A 20,481-nucleotide genomic window follows, 5' to 3' on the forward strand; every position below is an offset into this window, starting at 1 on the left:
TCCACTTGAAGTTCTGGAATAAGTCTCAGTTTATTGTTGTATCTGAAAGATGGCACCACCAACAGTACAGCACTCCCTCAGTACTGCACTCAAATGTCAGTCAACATTGTGTGGTCATGTCTTGAACTGAGCCTTGAACCCAAATCCTTTTCGTGAATCGGAGGTAAGAATGTTACCGATTGAGTCAAGTTAACTATATGTAATGCATAGAAACCAAGCATTATTCAATTTTATCATTCGTTTATTTTTACTGCTAATAGTTTAATTGCTGAATGTATTGTATCATGATCTGAATAGTGACGCTATCACAATTTATTTCACTTAATGTTGCTGGAGAATATGCTTAAGTTTTTATCTGTTTTGGTACTTCGGGTATCACTCTTGCCTCTGAGTCAAAATATTGCAGGTTCAAATCCCACTCCAGAGTGTTGAGCAAAACCTCTAGGCTGCTAGTGCAGTACTGAGGGAGTGCAGTACTGAGGGGGCACTGCACTGTCAGAGGTGCCATCTTTCAGATGAGATGTGAAACGGAGGTCCCCGTTGGCTCTCCCAGTAAAAGATCCCATGGCACAATTTCAAACGAGAGCAGGGGAGTTCACCGCAGTGTCCTGGCCAATATTTATTACTCAACCAGTATCTGTAAAAATAGATTATCTGCTCTTTATCTCATTGCTGTTTGTGGGATCCTGCTGTGGCAAATTGGCTGCCACTTTTCTTAAATTACAACAGTGACTACACTTCAAAAGTACTTCATTGGCTGCAAAGTGCTTTGGCATGTCCTGAGGTTGTGAAGGACATTACTTAAACCCAAGTACTTCTGTAAATATTACATGAATCTAAACAAACATGATCAGTTCTGGCATTTTGTGTTCACCAGTAACCACCTAAAACAGTTTCCTTTTCAATTTCTTCCCAAACTACTGTTTTAAGCTATATTTACGGTGCAAAAGAGCCATTGGGAAAGAAATGTTTTATCTCCATGACTCATTATTAATGCGACCATTCGCAAAGCATTGATTTGAGAGAAGAACGAAGAGCAATCATATCACATCTCAAGTTCTTCATTTTTTTGTAGATAAATGTGGCAGCAATTTGGCACAAAGCAAGATCCCCAAAACTGCAAAGAACCAGTTAATCCTTATTTTTGCTGTGATTGGGGGGGGGGGGGGGGGGAATGTTGACCAGGACATTGGGTGAACTCCACGCTCTTGTTGGAAAGGTGCAGTGGGTTCTTTAATGCTCAGCTGAACGATTGGAGAAAACAGGTGGGGGTCTTAGTTTAATGTTCCATTGAAAACTTGGCACCCCTGACAACGCAGCACTCCTGCAGTGGTGCACTGGAGTGTTAGCCTAGATTCTGCACTCAGTTCTCGGTGTAGGTCTCAATATCATGAGAGTACTGATAAGTACATTCTTTGTACTGAATAAAATTTGCCAAGGAGATATTATTGAAGAATAAAAATGTGTCTGTGCTCCCAATATTCATCCAATTGTGGGTACAATCAAAAAACACAGGACTGCTTAAGTTGGAAATCAAGTTTAGTTGGGGTAAGGCAAGTAATTTGTTGTGGCAGATACTTCGTGATTACAAAGTTACATAGTATTTACAGCATAGTAACAGGCCATTCAGCCCAGCTGGTCCATTTTGGTATTTATACTCCGCATGAGCCTCCTCCCACCCGCCTTTCAGCATTCCTTCATTGCCGCTGAGTCAGAATCCTGGACCTCCCTGACGAACAGCATAAGTGGGAGTACCTACACCACATGCACTGCAGCGGTTCGAGGGATGGCTCACCAGTGCCTTCTCAAGGGTAGCTGGGGATGGGTAATATTGTAGAGCTTAAAATAGGTCATTAACTATTTATAAAGATGAAGTGGATTTACAAACATTGGAAAATGGCAGCAGGGAAAGACTAGTTCTTCTATCAGGCCTGCCCTACACTCCTTGCTGCAACATCATGGTGAAACGGGGATTGGGACTGATTGGATTGTTCTGCAGAGAGCTGGCATGGACTCAATTGGCCGAATGGCCTCCTTCTGAGCCATTATAACTCAATGACTTTGAGCAGTTCCTTCCACCACCCCTCCTGTCATGTAATTTACCATAGTTTAATGTAATATAGGGATGGCTTAGTGTCATAGGAAATGTCACATTTTCGAACCAATGGAAGTAGTTACATACAAGAATATGAATTAGGAGCAGGAGTTGGCCACTCGACCCCTGGTGCCTGCTCCGCCATTCAATAAGTTCTTGGCTGAACTGATTACTCCACATTTCCACCTACCCCCGATAACCTCCCACCCCCTTGCTTATCAAGAATCTATCTACCTCTGCCTTAAAAATATTCAAAGACTCTGCTTCCACTGCCTTTTGAGGAAGAGAATTCCAAAGACTCACGACCCTCTGAGAGAAAACATTTCTCCTCATCTCTGTCTTAAATGGGCGACCCCTTATTTTTAGGCAGTGACCCCTAGTTCTAGATTCTCCCACAAGGGGAAACATCCTTTCCACATCTGTTCTGTTGTCATGGCTTATACTAGATGGATCACTTAATTACTTTGTTTTGGCGTCTTGCTCATTTGATGCCAGTGTGGTTGTTAAGGGAACATTTTTATTGCTTGGCACGGGGGGACTTCCTGTGTACACAGGGGGAATGTGAAGCAGTGACTTGGAATCTACCTGCTGTGCCCATATAAATAGCTGAAATGATTCCATTAACATTTTTAATTTAAGCTGACTTTCCAGTGCAGTACCGATGGACAGCTACATTGCTGAAGGTGCTGTTTCCCAGAAGAGATGCCAACCTGAGACCCTATCAGACCATTCTGGTGGCTGAAGATTCTCTGTTACTATTTGAAGAGTTCTTCTGGGTTCTCTCTCAACCAACAGCATCAAAAACAGATCATTGATCTCAGTGGTGGAATCTTGCTGTGTACAGAAGGGTTCCCACATTTCCCTACATAATAGCCACCAGAATCCAAAGTAATTTACTGGATGCCAAGCACTAGATGAGGTGTGAGCACCTGCTGTACAAACACAAGTCTTTTTGTCTGACAGCTGTTGATATGGATTGAACAAGCAAGCACACAGAACTGTAGTAATCAGTGTTAGTAATGAGGGTGATATAATTGGATTTGTGGAGTGAAAGTTGTTTGAGGGAATATCTTTCAAAATAAGGGGAAGATTGAAAGAGGGAAAATCTTGTTAAGCAAAGATAATAGAGGGAAATTTTTTAAAAAGAGGAATAATTGAGTGCAATGGGAATTCAAGTGTTGTGCAAGAGAGGTGAATAGAGGGGAGTTTCACTAGTAGATTAGATTAGAGATACAGCACTGAAACAGGCCCTTCGGCCCACCGAGTCTGTGCCGAACATCAACCACCCATTTATACTAATCCTACACTAATCCCATATTCCTACCAAACATCCCCACCTGTCCCTATATTTCCCTACCACCTACCTATACTAGTGACAATTTATAATGGCCAATTTACCTACCAACCTGCAAGTCTTTTGGCTTGTGGGAGGAAACCGGAGCACCCGGAGAAAACCCACACAGACACAGGGAGAACTTGCAAACTCCACACAGGCAGTACCCGGAATCGAACCCGGGTCCCTGGAGCTGTGAGGCTGCGGTGCTAACCACTGCGCCACTGTGCCGCCCCAACTGGTCTTAAAGTATTTTAACATAGTTCATTTTAAATTATTTTTAATTTTAATGCATTATGCATTTCATTTGCTGTCTTTCACATCTATATTAACATCTCATTAAGAGTTTGTTCTGCATTTCAAGATCTACAATACATCTTTGTTGCATTATGCATACTAGATTTATGTATGTTTATTAATTTTTAATATTTCACACAGTATGCATTACATTTTCATAATGTATGTTCTGCAAGTATATTTATGTTTGTATTTTATTCATACTGTGAGCAATACAATGTCCTATGTGTCACACCTATTATTGGCTGGGGAACCGTTTACTGATCCACGATGCTGCTGTACATTATGAGTGATTGGTATTTACTTTTAATTACTTTCAGTGAGTTAATTATGTGTTCAACAAAGTGAAGGTTGTTAGTCTTGGGGAACGGAACATTTTCTGTTTTGACTACCCAGTTTCCTCATCAAGCACTGCCTTTGCCTTTGTCCTATGACATCTTTGTCACCTAATCTCTCCTGCCCTCTGCCCGACCACACACCTTCCCTTTTGTTCTCTCCCCCCCCCCCCCCTCCCCCTCCCCCTCCCCTTCACTTGCTTAAAACCTAATTATTTTCTAACCTTTGCCAGTTCTGATGAAAGGTCACAGACCTGAAACGTTAACTCTGCTTCTCTCTCCACAGATGCTGTCAGAGCTGCTGAGTATTTCCACTTTATGTTTTTATTTCAATTTAGTAGTTAACTGGCTATATACTCCACTTACACTGTGACATCATGTGATGTCAGTCATCGATGTAGCTACAGAGTGGGAAACAAGTCTCATTTCTCTGCCCTTCTCCACATCCTTTTCTGTTCCTTTCCAATACTTCACCCACACCCCTTTAAATTTATAGTCACTATATCAATAGCTATTTGTGATAAAGTTTGAATAAACTTCTGTGTGAAAGAGGTTCTTCTACTGTCCCTCTTCCAACCCAACTTCTGAGCTCTGGGGTTCTGATGAGGGGGCAGCAGCCTGAAACATTAATTCTGTTTCTCTCTCCACACATGCTGCCTGGTTGTTTCCAGCATTTTCTGTTTTTAATTCAGAGTCTAAATTCTCTTGTCACTGTATGTGAGAACCCTGATTGGAAATTATAGAGGAAAATGCATTCCTTGGGTTGTTTGTCATAGTAAATGGCCTTTGAAATTTACTCTGTAAACTTAGTGCAGCAAATGCTTAACAGTTAACACACTGAAGTGCAATTCCTTACACTGCTATTCAAGTGGATTTTTCCAAGTTTTTGCCTGTCATGAAATCCCATGCCAGCTGGGAACTCATATCAGAATACTGTGGGATTTTCCAGGGACTGTAATACCTTGTTGTGGGTAAACACTGTGAAAATCTCCCTTATAGAGTTAACTTTGTAACAGAGTAGCAAAAGAATTGCATACCTATAAGAAGTTGTATATAAGTGGTTGTATGAAATACCTATGATTAAGAGGGCAGCTAATTATTTCCAGTTAAAACAGAAATTGCTGGACAGGCAGTCAGTGTCTAAAGGAGAAAGATGGATTGCCCCAAAATTGGAACTAATCTTTCTTGCTCAGATGTGAAGTGACTTGCTGCACATTTGTTTCATTTCTGTCTTCATATTATTGCTGTTACAATTCTCTTCAAATTATAAACCTCTTTCACATCATAAACTTTCCCCCTCTATTTTCTAACGCTTGTGGTTGACGACTGTGCCAGTCTTTTTAATACTTGCTTGTTTCAATTATACCATTTGATATTTCAGTTTTTCATAATTGTCTGTTACAGAACAGGTTCACCTTTTTTATTTTTCATCATTGACGTCTAATCATCATTCAGGATTAGCATAATTAATTTACATAATCAGTTCGTGTTTTTGGGGTGTCCTTGACAGCCCCAAGACTGGACAGATCACATCTCGCAAAATGTTAGAATTCCAATCAGAAGTAATTGGAATATGCCATTTATTCCCAATTTGTGTTTATTGTGGCCGAACAGTTGCGAGTTGAATCAGTTCGACGGGTCTGGAAAATAAAACCACTCTGTCTGAGGTTTGAAGCATTCAATGACGGGGTGTTTATGATTTCAGTGCGAGGGTTTGAGCGGATCTTTGGCACCTTCTGTGTGTTGGGTTGTAAATGGACGAATTGCTGCAATTGGAGATTGATTGCGAACATTCAGTTCGACTTTCGCCTCTTCCTTTTTCGTGCTGATGGTTTGTAGGAACACTCAGTAATGCTCGAAGCACACCGAGTCTGCTCTATGCAGTCGCTTTCTCCAATGCTTCTCCTCCCGCTCCCCAAATTCTCATCTTGCAACTTTGCACTGTTGTTAACCCCGAGCCTTCAACCCTCCTGCAATCTGCACACGCCCCTGGGGAATGTTTGACAGGGGTAGGGACACACCCACTATTTGGGATGTCACCCAGATTGACGCGTCAATGTCCAATCATCGCAAAGGAACCCGCCCCCAATCGGGGCGTTGATTGACAGGTGGAGCTTGCTGCCAGGTAGCGGGGGGGTTGCGGTGAGTGTGGTCCTGCTGAGTAGCTTCTGGGTCTCGGCTCATTGAGGAACTCTCCTGTGACTGTTTGCAGAGGATCCGGGATGATGCACCGAGCAGCAGCCCTTCCCTGAACTCTGGCTGGAGGCAAGGAGCGCTCCCTCCAACAGGTAGAACGGCGGCGGCTCCTGGACCGTGCAACACCGGCAAGACTCACAGGCGAGTGTCCGCAGATAGTGCGAGGGAGCCGGGGAAAGGGAGCGGAATGTATCCATTGTGAATGTATCCAATTCCCCCTCTCAGTGAAATAATGTTGCAACCTGAGCTGCTTCTTGTTACTTTGTATCCTTTCTAAAAAATTGTATCTCCTTTGAAATTGTATTTTTGTATTCACACACACTGGTGTAAATGAAATGGGGCGTTTGTAAATATTTGCTCGGTCTGTTTGTAAATACTTTGCAAAAGTCAGAAAGGCTTCCCAGCCTTAAAAGTAAAGTACTTTGTTTAAAACTATGATTTCTTAAATTGCTTCCCCCCCCCCCTTCACTGCACGTGAATTAATATATCCCCCGGTTGGAGGAAAGTGTTTGTTTCCCTGTCCATTTGTACAAAATAGGCAGCAATTTGGGGTTTGAATCGGGATTGTGGAGCAGGCTGGCTGGACCTTGGTTACTCCCTAGTAACGGAGCATGTACATCCCATCACTTTTAATAGGATGATCGACTCTCTAGATGAAGATCATATTAACTCATTATTATTGTGAAAGTGACACACTGCTGGGGAATGACATTCAGGGATTAAAAACAAGAAATGCTGGAATCCCTCAGCAGGTCTGGCAGCATCTGACCCGAAACGTTAACTCTGCTTCTCTTTCCACAGATGCTGCCAGACCTGCTGAGGGATTCCAGCATTTCTTGTTTTTATTTCAGATTTCCAGCATCCGCAGTATTTTGCTTTTAATGACATTCAGGGGGTTTGGCTGCAGGATGAGTTTTACAAAGAAAGCTGTACCTGTTTTAATTTTTTTTTTGGTAATTAATCGTTGTATTAAAGCTGAAATAGGCTCTGAAAGCCCTGCAGTTGGGCGTAAATTAGTCAGATAAAGGACTGACAAGGCGATATAATTTGCAAGCCCGCTGGCGTGGAATTTCAAACCAGGAACTTGCATTGGTTTGTTAAAGCCTCCGGCTAACTGAAGCTGCCAAAACACCTCGATGCAGTGGTCAGATTGCCAAATCTTATACCTTATCTCGGAGAATCAGAAACATTACATTTGCATATGACAACGTGCATTGCAAAGGAGAACTGTCGAGTCGAATTTAATGTGTATATAAATTCTGGATCTTCGTGATGCTGCTGACTAATAGATGTGTTGGATTTGGAGGGAATGCAATTATTCGAGCGAAGGTATTTAGTAGAGTTATTGTCTTTTTGACTTGTTTGAAAAAGAAACCCCTCTAGATATTAACTTGTCAAACTAATATGTTTACACCGGCTCCCTCATTGTTAGTGGGAGTGTGTGGAGGTGTTCTGTCATCCCCTTGTTGTGGTAATCGAGCTTAATAGCCATCCATAACACTGGAGACTCAAACATCAAAGGCAAGCGACAGCAAATGGCCTCAGCTGTTGGCTGGGGTTCTGAGGATTACGTGGGAGATTAGTTTTTTTTTTAAATGAGCCTTGTGGTTATTAGTCAGGGGATGGTGAAAAGGTCCCAAGCAATTGCTGCTTATTGACACTAATTGAGTTATTCATTGATTGTTGCTGGTAAGCTGCTTAGGCTACTGGATAGTGTTACAATATTAATTTGCACCCGGCAGGACTGTGTATCTGTTTTCTGCCTATGAATTGGATTTTCCTGGCCAGGACCGCACACTATGTGGTGCTTATGCCTATTGGTGTTAGCTATGGTCAGTTGGAGCATGTTTGTCTTGGGGTCAGAGGGTTTGGGGATCAAGTCCCACTCCAGTGCAGTACTGAGGGAGCGCTGCACTGTTGGAGGTGCTGTCTTTCAGATGAGATTTTAAACCGAGAACCTCATCTGCCCCCTCAGGTGGACGTAAAAGATCCTGTGGTACTATTTCAAAGAAGAGCAGGGAGCTCTCCCCGATGTCCTGATCAATTCTGATCAGTTAACCAACATCTCAAAAACACGTTATCTGGTCATTATTTCATAGTTGTTTGTAAGAGTTTGCTGGGCATAAATTGGCAGCTGTGTTTCTGACAGTGACTAAACATCAAAAAGTACTTCATTGGCCATAAAGTGCTTCAGGATGTCCTGAGGTTGTGAAAGGTGCTATATAAATGCAAGATTTTTCTTGCTTCATAGTCACCATGCATTTGGAAATATTGTTTTTTTTTTCTCCACTAATGATAGGGTTTCAATCCCATAGGGGAGACGGTGGCTTAATGATAATGTCACTGGGCTAGTAATCCAGAATCCAGGCTCATTTCCTGGGAACATGGGTTCAGATCCCACCAGGACAGCTGGTGGAATTTAAATTCAATATAATTAACTAAAAAATCTGAAATTGAAAGTTAGTTTTATGGTACCATTACTGAGACTATCAGCGATTGTGATAAACACCCGTCTGGTTCCTTTAATGTCCTGGTCTGGCCTATGTGTGACTGCAGACCCACAGCAATGTGGTTGACTCTTAACTGCCCTCTGAAATGGCCTAGCAAGCCACTCAGTTGTCAAGGGCAATTAGGATGGGCAATAAATGCGGGCCTTGCCAGTGATGCCCACTTCCCATTAAAGATTAATGTAAAAAAAAAATCCCAGCAAGGATTTTTTTTAATGTTCTGGGAGACAGACCATACAATAGAAACACTTGATTGAGATTAACTTCAGTTTATCAAGTGCTTGGAAGCTCCTGCTGCCCCCTCTCACATCTCTTAAGCAAGGCTTGATGCCACTTTTGGAGTTGCACTCTGTGCAGTGGCAAGGCAAAGTGGTGTGAGGCAGCAGTTTGCAGAGGCATCTCGCCACTCTCCTGTGTCCTGTTGACACCAGCCTACAGTTATTGATGAGGGTAATGTGATTGGTGTGGTGTACATGGACATCCAAAAGACATTTGGTAAAGTGTGATAACAGACTCGTCAGCAAAGTTAAAGCCCATGGAATAAAAGGGACAGTGGCAACATGGATACAAAGTTGGCTGAATTACACATCAGAGAGTAGTGGTGAGCAGTTGTTTTTCAGATTGGAGGAAGGTATGCAGTGGAGTTGCTCGGGTCAGTACTAGGACTGCTTTCCTTTGATCTAAATGACGTAAACTTGGATGCGCAGGGCACAATTTTAAAATTTGCAGATGATGCAAGACTGGAAGTATTGTCAATTGTGAGGCGGGTAGTGATATTCAAGAGGACCTAGGCTGGCGGAATGGGCAGACCAGTGGCAGATGAAATTTAATGCAGAGTAGTTTAAAGTGATGTATTTTGTGAGGAAGAATGAGAGGAGGCGAAATGTAAAATAATTTTAAATGAGATGCAGGAACAGAGGGTCCTGGGGCTATATCTGCAAATTGTTGAAGGTCGCAGGACAGGTGGAGAAAGCGCTAAATAAGGCATGTGGGATCCTGGCTTTATAAATCGAGGCATAGAGTACAAAAGCAAGGAAGTTAGGATGAATCTTCATAAAAACAGTTCAGCTTCGACTGGCCTATTCTGGGCACTGCACTTTAGGAAGGATGTGAATGCATTGGAGAGGGTGCAGAAAAGATTGACAAGGATGGTTCTAGGGATGAGGAGCTTCAGTTATGTGGGTAGATTGGAGAAGCTCTTAAAGAGAAGGTTGAGAGGAGATTTGCTAGACGTGCTCAAAATCATGAGGGGTCTAGACAGAGAAGATGGGGAGAAACTATTCCTGTTGGTGGAAGGGTGGAGAACCATAGGGCACTGATTTAAGATGAATGCCACAAGAACCAGAGCTGACCTGAGGAAAAATGTTTTTATGCAGTGAGTGGTTAGGATCTGGAATGCACTGCCTGAGAGGGTGGTGTCGTGACTGTCAAAAGGACGATTATTCGAAGGGCAGATTTGTAGGACTACAGGGAAAAGTTGGGGGATTGGGACTTGTAGAGTTGCTCTTGCAGAGAGTTGGCATGGAAATGACAGGCTGAATGGCCTGTGCTATAACCATTCAGTGAATTATTTTATAACGTTTGCAGAGTGTGAAGTGCTTTGAAGTTCTACTGTCACTGCTACAAAGGCGTATATTGTAATTGCACCTGTAGTTTTAAATGGGGTTTTGAAGATTGACCAAGTAAGCATAGTTTGCAGCAAAGATGAATTTATTTGCAAAATACAGAATTTAAATAAGATATGGCAATATTCTCTTTATTTCAGAGTAAAAATGAACATTAAATATAACTTTCAGCTGCTTTGGTTTTCTGGGACTGCATTTGTTTGACATTTGCACCCTTGACATTTAACTCTTCTCCAGCACAGCCCAATTTTTGCTTTTAGCAAGCCCTGCTCCGGTCAGTGTTCATTGAGATTCCTTTTGCAGTAATATTTATTGCCAAAGTACTAGCATTCCTCGCATGCTGTGCAGAACGAGGCCATTTGGCATCATGTCCATGCTGCATTAAATTGCAGAAGATAAGTGATTAATAGGCCAAAATGATACCCAGACACACTTAGTACCTAATCCTATTCTGTGTAATTGATAGGGGGCTGAGTGGCAAAAGACAAGTGGTGTCACCCCATGACTGGAGAACTTTCGGGCAAATTCATTTCCTGCAACAATCTGTACTTAAAACTGAATGCAAGCTCAGTTCAGTCATGATGCTTGTGCAGAAATTAAAAACTGGATTTGCTGCACAATTAACTTCCATCGCATTTGCTAATTGAAATAAAATGACTTGACCGGCAAAATAACACACCCTGCTCTCATCAGATGCAGTAATGTGTCCAATAAATTCTTTATGAGGTTATTAAACTGAGGCCCTGTCTGCCCTCTCAGGTGGCTGTAAAAGATCCCATTGCCAGGGAGATCTGCTGGTGTCCTGTATCCCTCCACCAACATCACTTAAGCTGTTTCTCTGGTCATTTATTGCATTGCTGTTTGTGGGAGTTTGCTGTCGATAAATGAGCTGCCATGTTTGCCTACTATACAGCAGTGACTATGTTCAAAAATCTGTATCGACACTGAAGCGTTTTGGGAGGTTCTAAAGTCATGTAAGGTGCTGGTATAAATGCAAGTTACTTGTTCCTTCCTGGAATCAGTGTATATTAGAAAGCATTGTTTAGTTTCTCTTCCCCCCCCCCCCCCCCCCCCCTGTTGCTTTTTTTTTAATGAGCAGTTGTCCCTGTCACTTTTCCATTTTGGTTTAAATAACAGTGAGCATGCCTGTCTGGGAAGGCAATGATGCCACTTACTGCCTATTTTGGCCTGTTGTGCTGAGTGTGAAGTGTTTGCGGAAGAAATGTGACAAAATCCTGGAGTAAACATAACAGCTGGTTGAGAAATACAAATTGGATATTTTTCCTTCCTCCTGTTGAATTGATGTGTGGTGTTACAGCTGTTACTGATCACTGTAAACTCAGCAATGCACAGGGGAAAGCTTATTATTGAGCCGAACTCAACCTTGCTTAAAAGAAAAGAAAAATCCTATGAATGAGAATGATCTGGTTAAATCACTTAAAATGCTTAAAGAACTCAGGAAAGATTAAACTCCCCAATAGTCACAGTAAATATCAATCTGGTCTGTACCTTTTTTTTTAAAGTTGCCTAAGCACAGCAGGTTGTTCAGAGTGAGGCTTACTGAACATCTGTAGATAACTCTGGAGATGAGCTCCGTGAAGTGGTGATGGTCAGTGTGCTGCCAGGTCTATGGGTTTACTCTGGAGGGAGAGGAAAGCTGTTTAACCTTTGCCTTTTTGAGCCTTTTACAAACCATTCTTTTCTCTCCTGTCCCCAATGCAGCATTCTCTGATTTTTTTTGTTTGTTTACTTGTCATGGGATGTGGGTGTTGTTGGCAAGGCCTGAATTTATTGTCCATCCCTGATTGTCCTTGAGAAGGTGGTGGTGAGCTGCCTTCTTGAACTGCTGCAGTCCATGTGAGGTTTAGGAAGTGCTGTTAAGAAGGGAGTTCCAGGTTTTTGGACCAGCGACAGTGAAGGAACAGCAATATAGTACTAAGTCAGGATGGTTTGTGACTTGGGAAACTTGCAGGTGGTGGTGTTCCCATGCATCTGCCGCCCTTGTTTTTCTAGGTGGTAGAGGTCTAATAGTGGCAGAAATCCTGCAAAGCTTTTAAGGTCCCAACTGTTGCACTGCTGAGTTTTTTACAGTTAACGATTATTTTGATGGTTGTAGGGTTACTAATTCAGCAAATTACTGTTTGGAAGGTGCTGTTGAAGGCGTCTTGGTGAGTTGTTGCAGTGCATCTTGTAGATGGTACACACTGCTGCCACTGTGCGTCGGTGGGGAAAGGAGTGAATGTTGAAGGTGGTGGATGGGGTGCCAATCAAGCAGGCTACTTTGTCTTGGGTGGTGTTGGACTTCTGGAGTGTTGTTGGAGGTAAGTGGAGAGTATTCCATCACACTCCTGACTTGTGCTTTGTGGATGGTGGACAGGCTTTGCGAAGTCAGGAGGTGAGCTACCCGATACAGAATTCCCATCCTCTGACCTGCTCTTGTAGCCACGGTATTTATGTGGCTGGTCCAGTTCAGTTTCTAGTCAGTGCTAACCCCTAGGATGTGATGGTGGGGATTCAGTCATGGTAATGCCACTGGAGGTTAAGACTCCGCTGAAACCCCACAGAAACTGAGTGTAGTGATAGCAAACACCATTCCTTCGCCACTGCTGCAAAATCCAGGCCATTGTGTTCATGAAAAGTGACATTGCTAGTTCACATTTTAATGGCAAAACAAATTACAGTAATTTTTAAAAACATTTAATTTAGTTAAATGTACACAGTTCATTGAGCACCAATGACAACCTGTTAAATGCAAATTAAAGTAAATAATAATAAGCACTTGCTTCTGACAAATAAACCTTCTGTTTATATCTTATTGCCAAAATTTACTTCTGCTCCCCACTTGCATGAGGTGGTTCCAACTGAATAACCTCATGAATCAGAGAAAATGTGTGAACACAAGGATGATTTATTCTGCTGGGACTAAAAGAAGCAATGTACATTTGATAGTGACTTCAGGGGTCTGTTAGACATTTAGAATAAGTTTCCTTGTATCTTTAGGTTGGATATCTGTTTTTGAGGCACACAAAATTTGAATGTTAGTTGGACTCTAGGTTGTGGGTTCAAGTCTCGCTCTAGGTTTGAGCACCTAATCTAGGCTGATACTTCATTGCCGTACTGAGGGAGTGCTGTGTTGTCGGATGTGCCATCTTTATAATGAGATGTTAAACTGAGATCGCATCTCTTGTCCAGGTAATTGCAAGGCATCCAATGGTGCTATTCGAGGAAGAGGAACATTTATCCCTCAAACAATGCCAGCAAAATCGAGTCACTGAGCAGTTAATTTCATTGCTGGTTGAGGGTCTCTGCTCTACTTAAATTGGTTGCTGCATTTATCTACAAAACAACTGCGATTACACATCAAAATGATTAGCTGTGAAGTGTTCAGGAGCGTCTTGAGGCAATGAAAAGTGCTATATAAATGTAGCTTTGATCCTTCTAATTGGAGAAGTCTGTTATCAACTAAAATGTGTCTAACTTGTTCCCGTTAAATCTTATTAGTAAAATAAAAGTCCAGAAATTAGTGTGAGGATTTGGCCTGTTTGTATGACATTACTTTGTTGTAACGGAGACATGAATGTGTTTAATACATTAATGCAGCAAAGTATCGCTGAACAAATTTGCTCTTCAGTTGATTATTTTTGGTGTATGTGTTGTGCTTGGCAATTGTTTTATAACTTTAAGACAAAATGTTAATTGTTTGCTTTTCCTCTCCTTCACTCCAACAGGAAACTGTCACTTACAGTCTGAAATGAAGGTCAATCGGTACAATCGTGTGTTTGGGTTGTTACTTTCTCTGCAGTCTCTATCTCTGGGTAAGAACTGTCGGAAAGCATGAAGGCATTTAAAAAAAACTTCAAGGAGGATGGTGGACAAAGAAAAGCTGTTCCCATTAGCTGATGGTACAAGGACTAGGGGATTTTGGGCAAAAGATACAGGGGGAATGTGAGGAGGAACTTTTTTAACACAGTGCATGATAATGACCTGGAACTCCCTGCCTAGCAGGGTGGTGGAAGTGGAGACGATGAATGATTTCAAAAGGCAATTGGATGGGAACTTGAGGGAAATGACCTTGCAGGGCTGCAGGGATAGAGCGGGTGTGTGTGACTGGATTGCTTTACAGAGAGCCAGCATGGACTCAGTTGCCGAATGGCCTCCTTCTGTGCCGTAGTGACTCCGCAATGTGGCCGAGAAAGTTATCGCAAGCAAGTTCTCCTGAAAAACTTTTGAGAATGTATTTTTCCATCCGGTTATTTTATAGAGTTGAAATGTTAAGGAAAAGTCAGGTGGCAGGAACTGGCAAATGGAAAACAATGGGTGTGTGCTGCACACAACCATCTGAGGTGTCAGCTGTGGCTCAGTAGGTAACACACTTGCCTCTGAGTTAAAAAGGTGTGGGTTCAAGTCCCACTCTAGATACTTGAGTGTAAATGTCGGCTGACGCTCGAGTGTAGTACTGAGGGAGTTTTGTGCTGGCTCTCAGATGAGATGTTAAACCGAGGCCCCGTCTGTAGATGTAAAAGATCCCATTGCACTTATTTGCAAAGATGGACAGGGGAGTTCTCCTCACTGTCTTGGCCAATGTTTATTACTCAACCAACATCACTAAAACCAATTTTCTGGTTATTATCACATTGCATGTGGGGTCTTCCTCTAAGCATATTGGCTGTCACATTTCCTACATTACAACTGCAGAAATGTACTTTGTTGATGTCCACCTTGGATATTATGAAAGGAACTATGTAAGTGAGGGTCTTTTTTTCATTGTGTGTCATGTTACCTCTTTGTCTCTGAAGCCACTTGATCGATAATCTACTAAGGTTGTTTGTATCTTTGGTTTCAGTTTCCCATGTAGAAGTATTGCGAGGAAATATTCCTTCAGGTTTGAGCTGCAAGCAGTATTGGAGTATCTGAACTGTGGGACAGCACAGATTTGATGCAGGAATTAAGTGTTCCCCTTAAGATTTAATTAGCTATTAATCATTCTAAAATTCCAACTTGGCATTCTGTGTTGTAGTTGAGCTGATTTTAAAAATAAAAAATCCTATTCAGTCATTTTTTTAAATTCAATTTGAAAATTGCTCATTAAGATTTGGATTGAGACCATTTCCTGAAAATGGTTTGGTTTGAAGGGTGACTTCTGCCTGTTCTGAATATAGATTCGTTGTTTGTACTTGGCTTCATTAATGTTGCCTCGGCCAATTTTCATGGAGTTGTTTTACTTTCCAAAAACTATTGATCTAAATTGGCATGGTGGAGCTGGTTCTGCATTCTGATGGGTCCCTAACTGCATGATTTAAAGATGCGATTTGGATTGGTGGTTTCTGGCATGTGATCAGTTGACCTCTGGTTCTGCAGTCTAGCTGAAGGGACTTGACATCACACAATATAAAGATCATAGAATGGTACAGCATAGGGACGAGGCCATTCAGCTCATTGGTAGAGCTATCCAATTCGTCCCACTCGCCTCTTTCCCCATAGTTTGAGAATTTTTTTCTCCGAGTATTTATCCAGTTCTTCTGTTGTCTGTTGCTGTTGAATCTGCTTCCACCTTCCATTCAGGCAGTGCATTCCAGATCACAATAACTTGCTGTCTTTAAAGTTTCCTGGTCACCTCTGGTTCTTAGCCAAACTGCATAGCTCTGTGGACAGCTGGCACGGACTCGATGGGCTGAATGGCCTCCTCCTGTGCTGTAAATGACTCTGGCTCGCCTTCAGTCTGTGTCCTCTGTTCACTGACTGTTCTGCCACTGGGAACAGTATCTCCCTACTTACTCAGTTAAAACCTTTCACGATTTTGTACACTTCTATCAAATCTCTTGACCTTCTCTGCTCTAAGGAGAACATATATATTTAATTTAAAAGACAAGTGCTGGACAGTTAATAATTGGCATTTGAATAGTTAATTGATCCCTTAAGACAAACCTCCAAGGATAAAGTTTACAAAATGAGTTTTTGGGCACACTGCCTTTCTCATGGAGTTGGACTGGGTATCGGAGCTTGGGAGATCATCCTCGATTTCCTGTGATTTAATCACAGGAGGAACACGAGGAATGTGAAATCAGCGTTGAGTGGATCTCCGTTCTAGGAGCCTCACAGGGAAAAATTCACTTCTGCTTTTATGAAAGGACATTGTAATGTGTTTTTCAACAGTTAATTTTGGTAGACAGTTCTCTGTCTTTTCCCCTACATTGCAGCTTTACTAAACGTGTAGTTTAAAACTTGCGCTGATTATTTACATCCTGTTTACTTTTAAATACTTTTAAGGGCTGGTGTATGATTAAATACTGAAGATACTACAAGCAATCAAGTGAAAAGGAGTATAATTATGTAGTGGGATAGTTCAGTGAACTGAGTTGTGTTGAGTGACAGGGGTCAAAAGTTATTTTCTGGGTTACTGATCCAGGAGTAGCCTGCCAGGGAGACTGGAGGCTGCATACTATAATATCTGAATATGGGCAATAAATTTTTGTGACTGTGTTGTTAGCTTATCTTTATTGCTGCTCCTGTATCTCTGATTTTGCTTCGAGCTTTAACCATTGAAATGTGTTTAGCCAATTTCCTTAGATTTATTGTGGTTGCTTTTGATCACAGATTATTCCCTTTTGTTTTTTTAAAAAAAAGCTCTGCCAGGTATTAAGAGTTTCTGTTGATCTGGGCTTTAATATTGCAGGCTGCTCAGACCAGGCAGGCAACGGACATCTTGAGGGTATGATAATATTTCTGATGCCTGCTTTTTTTCCACTTAGAAGAACGCCAGACTTGCATTTATATAGCACCTTTCGTGGTCTCAGGACCTCCAAAGCCCCTTCAAAGCCAATGAAATATTTTTGTAATGTCGGAAACACAGCAGTCTGTTTGCGCACAGCAAGCTCCCACAAATTGCAACGTGATAACATCCCGGTTCTGTTTTTGTGATCTTGGTTGAGTGATAAATATTGGTTGGAAACTGGGGAAAATGCCCCTGCTCCTCATCACGATAGTGCCGTGGGCTCTCATGTGCCTGTCTGAGGGGGCAGACAGTGCCTCAGTTTAACATTGCAATGTTCAGTGAGTGCTGCACTGTCAGAGGTCATAGTCATTTATGGCACAGAAGGAGGCCACTCGGCCCATTGAGTCCGTGCCAGCTCTCCGCAGAGTAATCCATTCAGTTAGGCTCCCCTGCTTGATCCCTGTAGCCCTGCAAGTTTGTTTCTGTCAGGTGGCCATGCAGCTTCCTCTTCAAGTCATTGATTATCTCCACTTTCACCATCCTTGTGGGCAGAGAGTTCCAGGTCATTACCAATCACTTAAAAAAAATTCTTCCTCACATTCCCCCTGCATCTTTTGCCCAAACCTTCAAGTCTGTCTCCCCTAGTCCTTGTACCATTGGTTAATGGGAACAGTTTTTCTTTGTTTAATTTATCTAAGCCTGTCATAATCATCTTTTTAAATCTTCCCTCAAATTCCTTTGGCCCAAGGAGAACAAACCCAGCCCCTCAAAACCAAACTCGTAACTAAAATCCTCCATTCCTGGACCCATTCCGGTAAATCTCATCTGGAGCCTCACATCCATCCTAAAGTGTAGGGACCAGAACTGAACACAGTACTCCAGTTGATGCCTAACCAGAGGTTTATAAAGTTCAGCATAACTTCCCTGCTTTTATACTCAGTGCCTCTGTTTACGAAGCTCAAGATCCCATATGCTTCACTAACCACACTTTCAATATGTCCTGCCACCTTCAAAGATTGATGCACATGAACCTCCAGGACCCTCTGTTCCTGCACACTCTTTAGAACTGTGCCATTAAGTATATATTACCTCTCCCTATTCCTTTTGCCAAAATGCATCACCTCACACTAGTCTTTATTACATTTCATCTGCCTATTCTGCCTATCTGTGTCATCCTCACTGTTTACCGCACCCCCCAAGTTTGGCATTATCGGCAAAGCCTGAGATTCCACTCCGTATACCAAGATCCAAGCATTCATGTGTGGCAAAAAAAAAAAGCAGTGTCCCACCACTGACCCCTGGGGAACACCACCGTCCACCATCTTCCAGTCCGAAAGGCAGCCCACTATGACTCTTTTAGATGAGACGTTACACTGAGACCCTGCCTTCCCTCTTGGATGGGTGTAAAAATCCCATGATACTATTTCGAAGAGGAACCAGGGAGTTCCCCCTGTGTCCTGGTCAATACTTGATATTTATCAATAAAATGGATCATCTGGTCATTGTCACATTGCTGTTTGTGGGAGCTTGCTGTGTAAATTGGCTGCTGCATTGGTTGTAAAGTGTTTTGGGACTTCCTAAAGTAGTGAAAGCTGTGATGTAAATGCAAGTCTGTCTGTCTTTTCAACAGATATTTTTGTTTGTCATGCCCAGTCAATATTTCCTTTTGACATGTCTTAAATGGTAAGGCTGAAGGGAGAGTTACTTCCATCAGTATTGTCCAACCTGTCCAATTGATTTAGCGTAGGTAAAAAGCAAAACTAATGGTGTCTTAGAATTGATGGCTGCTTATTAAGAGCTGGTGCTAACTATAGCTGTATTTGCAGAACATAACCCTGCAAGAAAATCACTCCCACTGTAATTCACCTTTTGTGCTGATTGTTTTTTTAAAATTTACTTTCCAGGCCTAACGTATAATCGACTGCCTTATTTCTTGAACTACTACTTCGACCAATATATTTTAATATATGAAAATGCCTCTGTTGGTGAGTGCTTTTTTTATAACCTATTCTGCTTCCATTTATTCATCAGTCGAAATGTGAACTGTTCTGACATTCTCCAAACAGTGGCTTAAAGAAATATCACAATATTGAGTGTGTTGAAGTGCTGACCTTCAGACCAGACCTTAAACCCATTCCAGTAGTTCAGGTGATTGTTGGAGTTTCTGTGACACTATTGGATGCAAGAGCAGCGCATGCTATCAGTGTCCTGGGCACCCTCTACCCGACAGCACTAAAGATAGATTAACTGGCAATTCATCCCATTGCTGTTTGTGGCTGCACACACAACGGCTGCTGCATTTGCCAACGTAACTCTAGTTATTTAGGGCCTTGGTGAGACCATACCTGGAATACCGTGCACAGTTTTGCCATTGATTGAGACATACGGGGCATGTTGCGTAAAGGAGCAGAGCTTGATTTATGGAGACATAAAGAAGAGAATGTAAAATAGCAGAAGTTTCATGAAAAGAAAGCAAATGGATGATTCCATCTCAACCTTTGGGAAATATGTACAGTGTAATATTTGTGTGGGTTTCTGTAGTTTTAAAACATAGCATTTAAGTGTGCATTTTTTAATAAACTTGTATCTCTGACAAGCCATTGATTAATCCAAACAGAAAACACTTAAGGACTCTCCGAACTATACTTGCTTTGAATTATCTTAAAGTGACTGCTGAGATTATGTTGATATAGGAATCTGTGTTTAGAAACAAGTGTAATACAACTCAGAACCTGGAGATAGAAACATGGACTCGGTGTCTAAAAGGTCTGCAACTTATTTCCTGATCAGGTACCGAGTTACAAGAGGTGAAAACTCAGTAATTTGCATGAGCTTGTGAACAGAGTCTCAGTGGGTGGAAATGCACTTGTCATCCTGTATAGCGCTGAATAATTGTGTTGTAATTCTTGGTGAGTGACTTTTTTTTTTAGATAAATGGGCTTATAATGGGCTCAGTGATTTTTGTGCAATGCGAATCTATCTTGTGAATTATAACAACATAAGAAATAGCTGGAGTAGGTCATTTGGCCCATTGAGCCTGTTCTGCCATTCAGTAAGGTCATGGCTGATCTTGGATCTCAACTTCACTTTCCTGCCCAACCTCCGTAACCCTTGGTTCCCTTACAGCCCGAAAAGCTATCAATCTCAGTCTTGGATATACTTGACAACTGAGCATCCGCTGCCCTTTTTAGGGTAGGGAATTCTGAAGATTTACAACCCTTGGAGTGAAATTTCTCCTCCTCTTGATCCTAAGTGGCTGACCCCTTATCCTGAGATAATGACCCCTAATTTTTGACTCTGCAGCCAGGGGAAATAGCCTTTCAGCATCTATCTTCTCAGACCCCTCAGAATCTTAAACGTTTCAATGAGATCACCTCTCAT

At 42.0% G+C, this 20,481-nt stretch overlaps 1 protein-coding gene across 8 annotated transcripts in view; it reads left to right on the plus strand.

Moving 5' to 3' along the window:
* The first annotated feature begins 6,239 nt into the window (after positions 1 to 6,239).
* The window catches only part of cdh23 (cadherin-related 23), a 658,884-nt gene continuing 644,642 nt past the window's right edge, over positions 6,240 to 20,481 (plus strand). For 7 of the 8 annotated variants that reach the window (XM_068020419.1, XM_068020423.1, XM_068020425.1 and 4 more), the window contains exons 1-3: positions 7,120 to 7,585; positions 14,117 to 14,203; positions 19,005 to 19,085. In XM_068020419.1, coding sequence (XP_067876520.1) covers positions 7,546 to 7,585; positions 14,117 to 14,203; positions 19,005 to 19,085 — 208 coding nt within the window. In that variant the 5' untranslated portion in view covers positions 7,120 to 7,545. Of the gene's footprint in view, positions 6,398 to 7,119; positions 7,586 to 14,116; positions 14,204 to 19,004; positions 19,086 to 20,481 lie in introns of those variants that run through there. The other variant, XM_068020420.1, reaches the window with a different exon arrangement.

This window comes from Heterodontus francisci, chromosome 42 (assembly GCF_036365525.1).
Source record: "Heterodontus francisci isolate sHetFra1 chromosome 42, sHetFra1.hap1, whole genome shotgun sequence".
Classification (NCBI taxonomy): Eukaryota; Metazoa; Chordata; class Chondrichthyes; order Heterodontiformes; family Heterodontidae; genus Heterodontus; species Heterodontus francisci.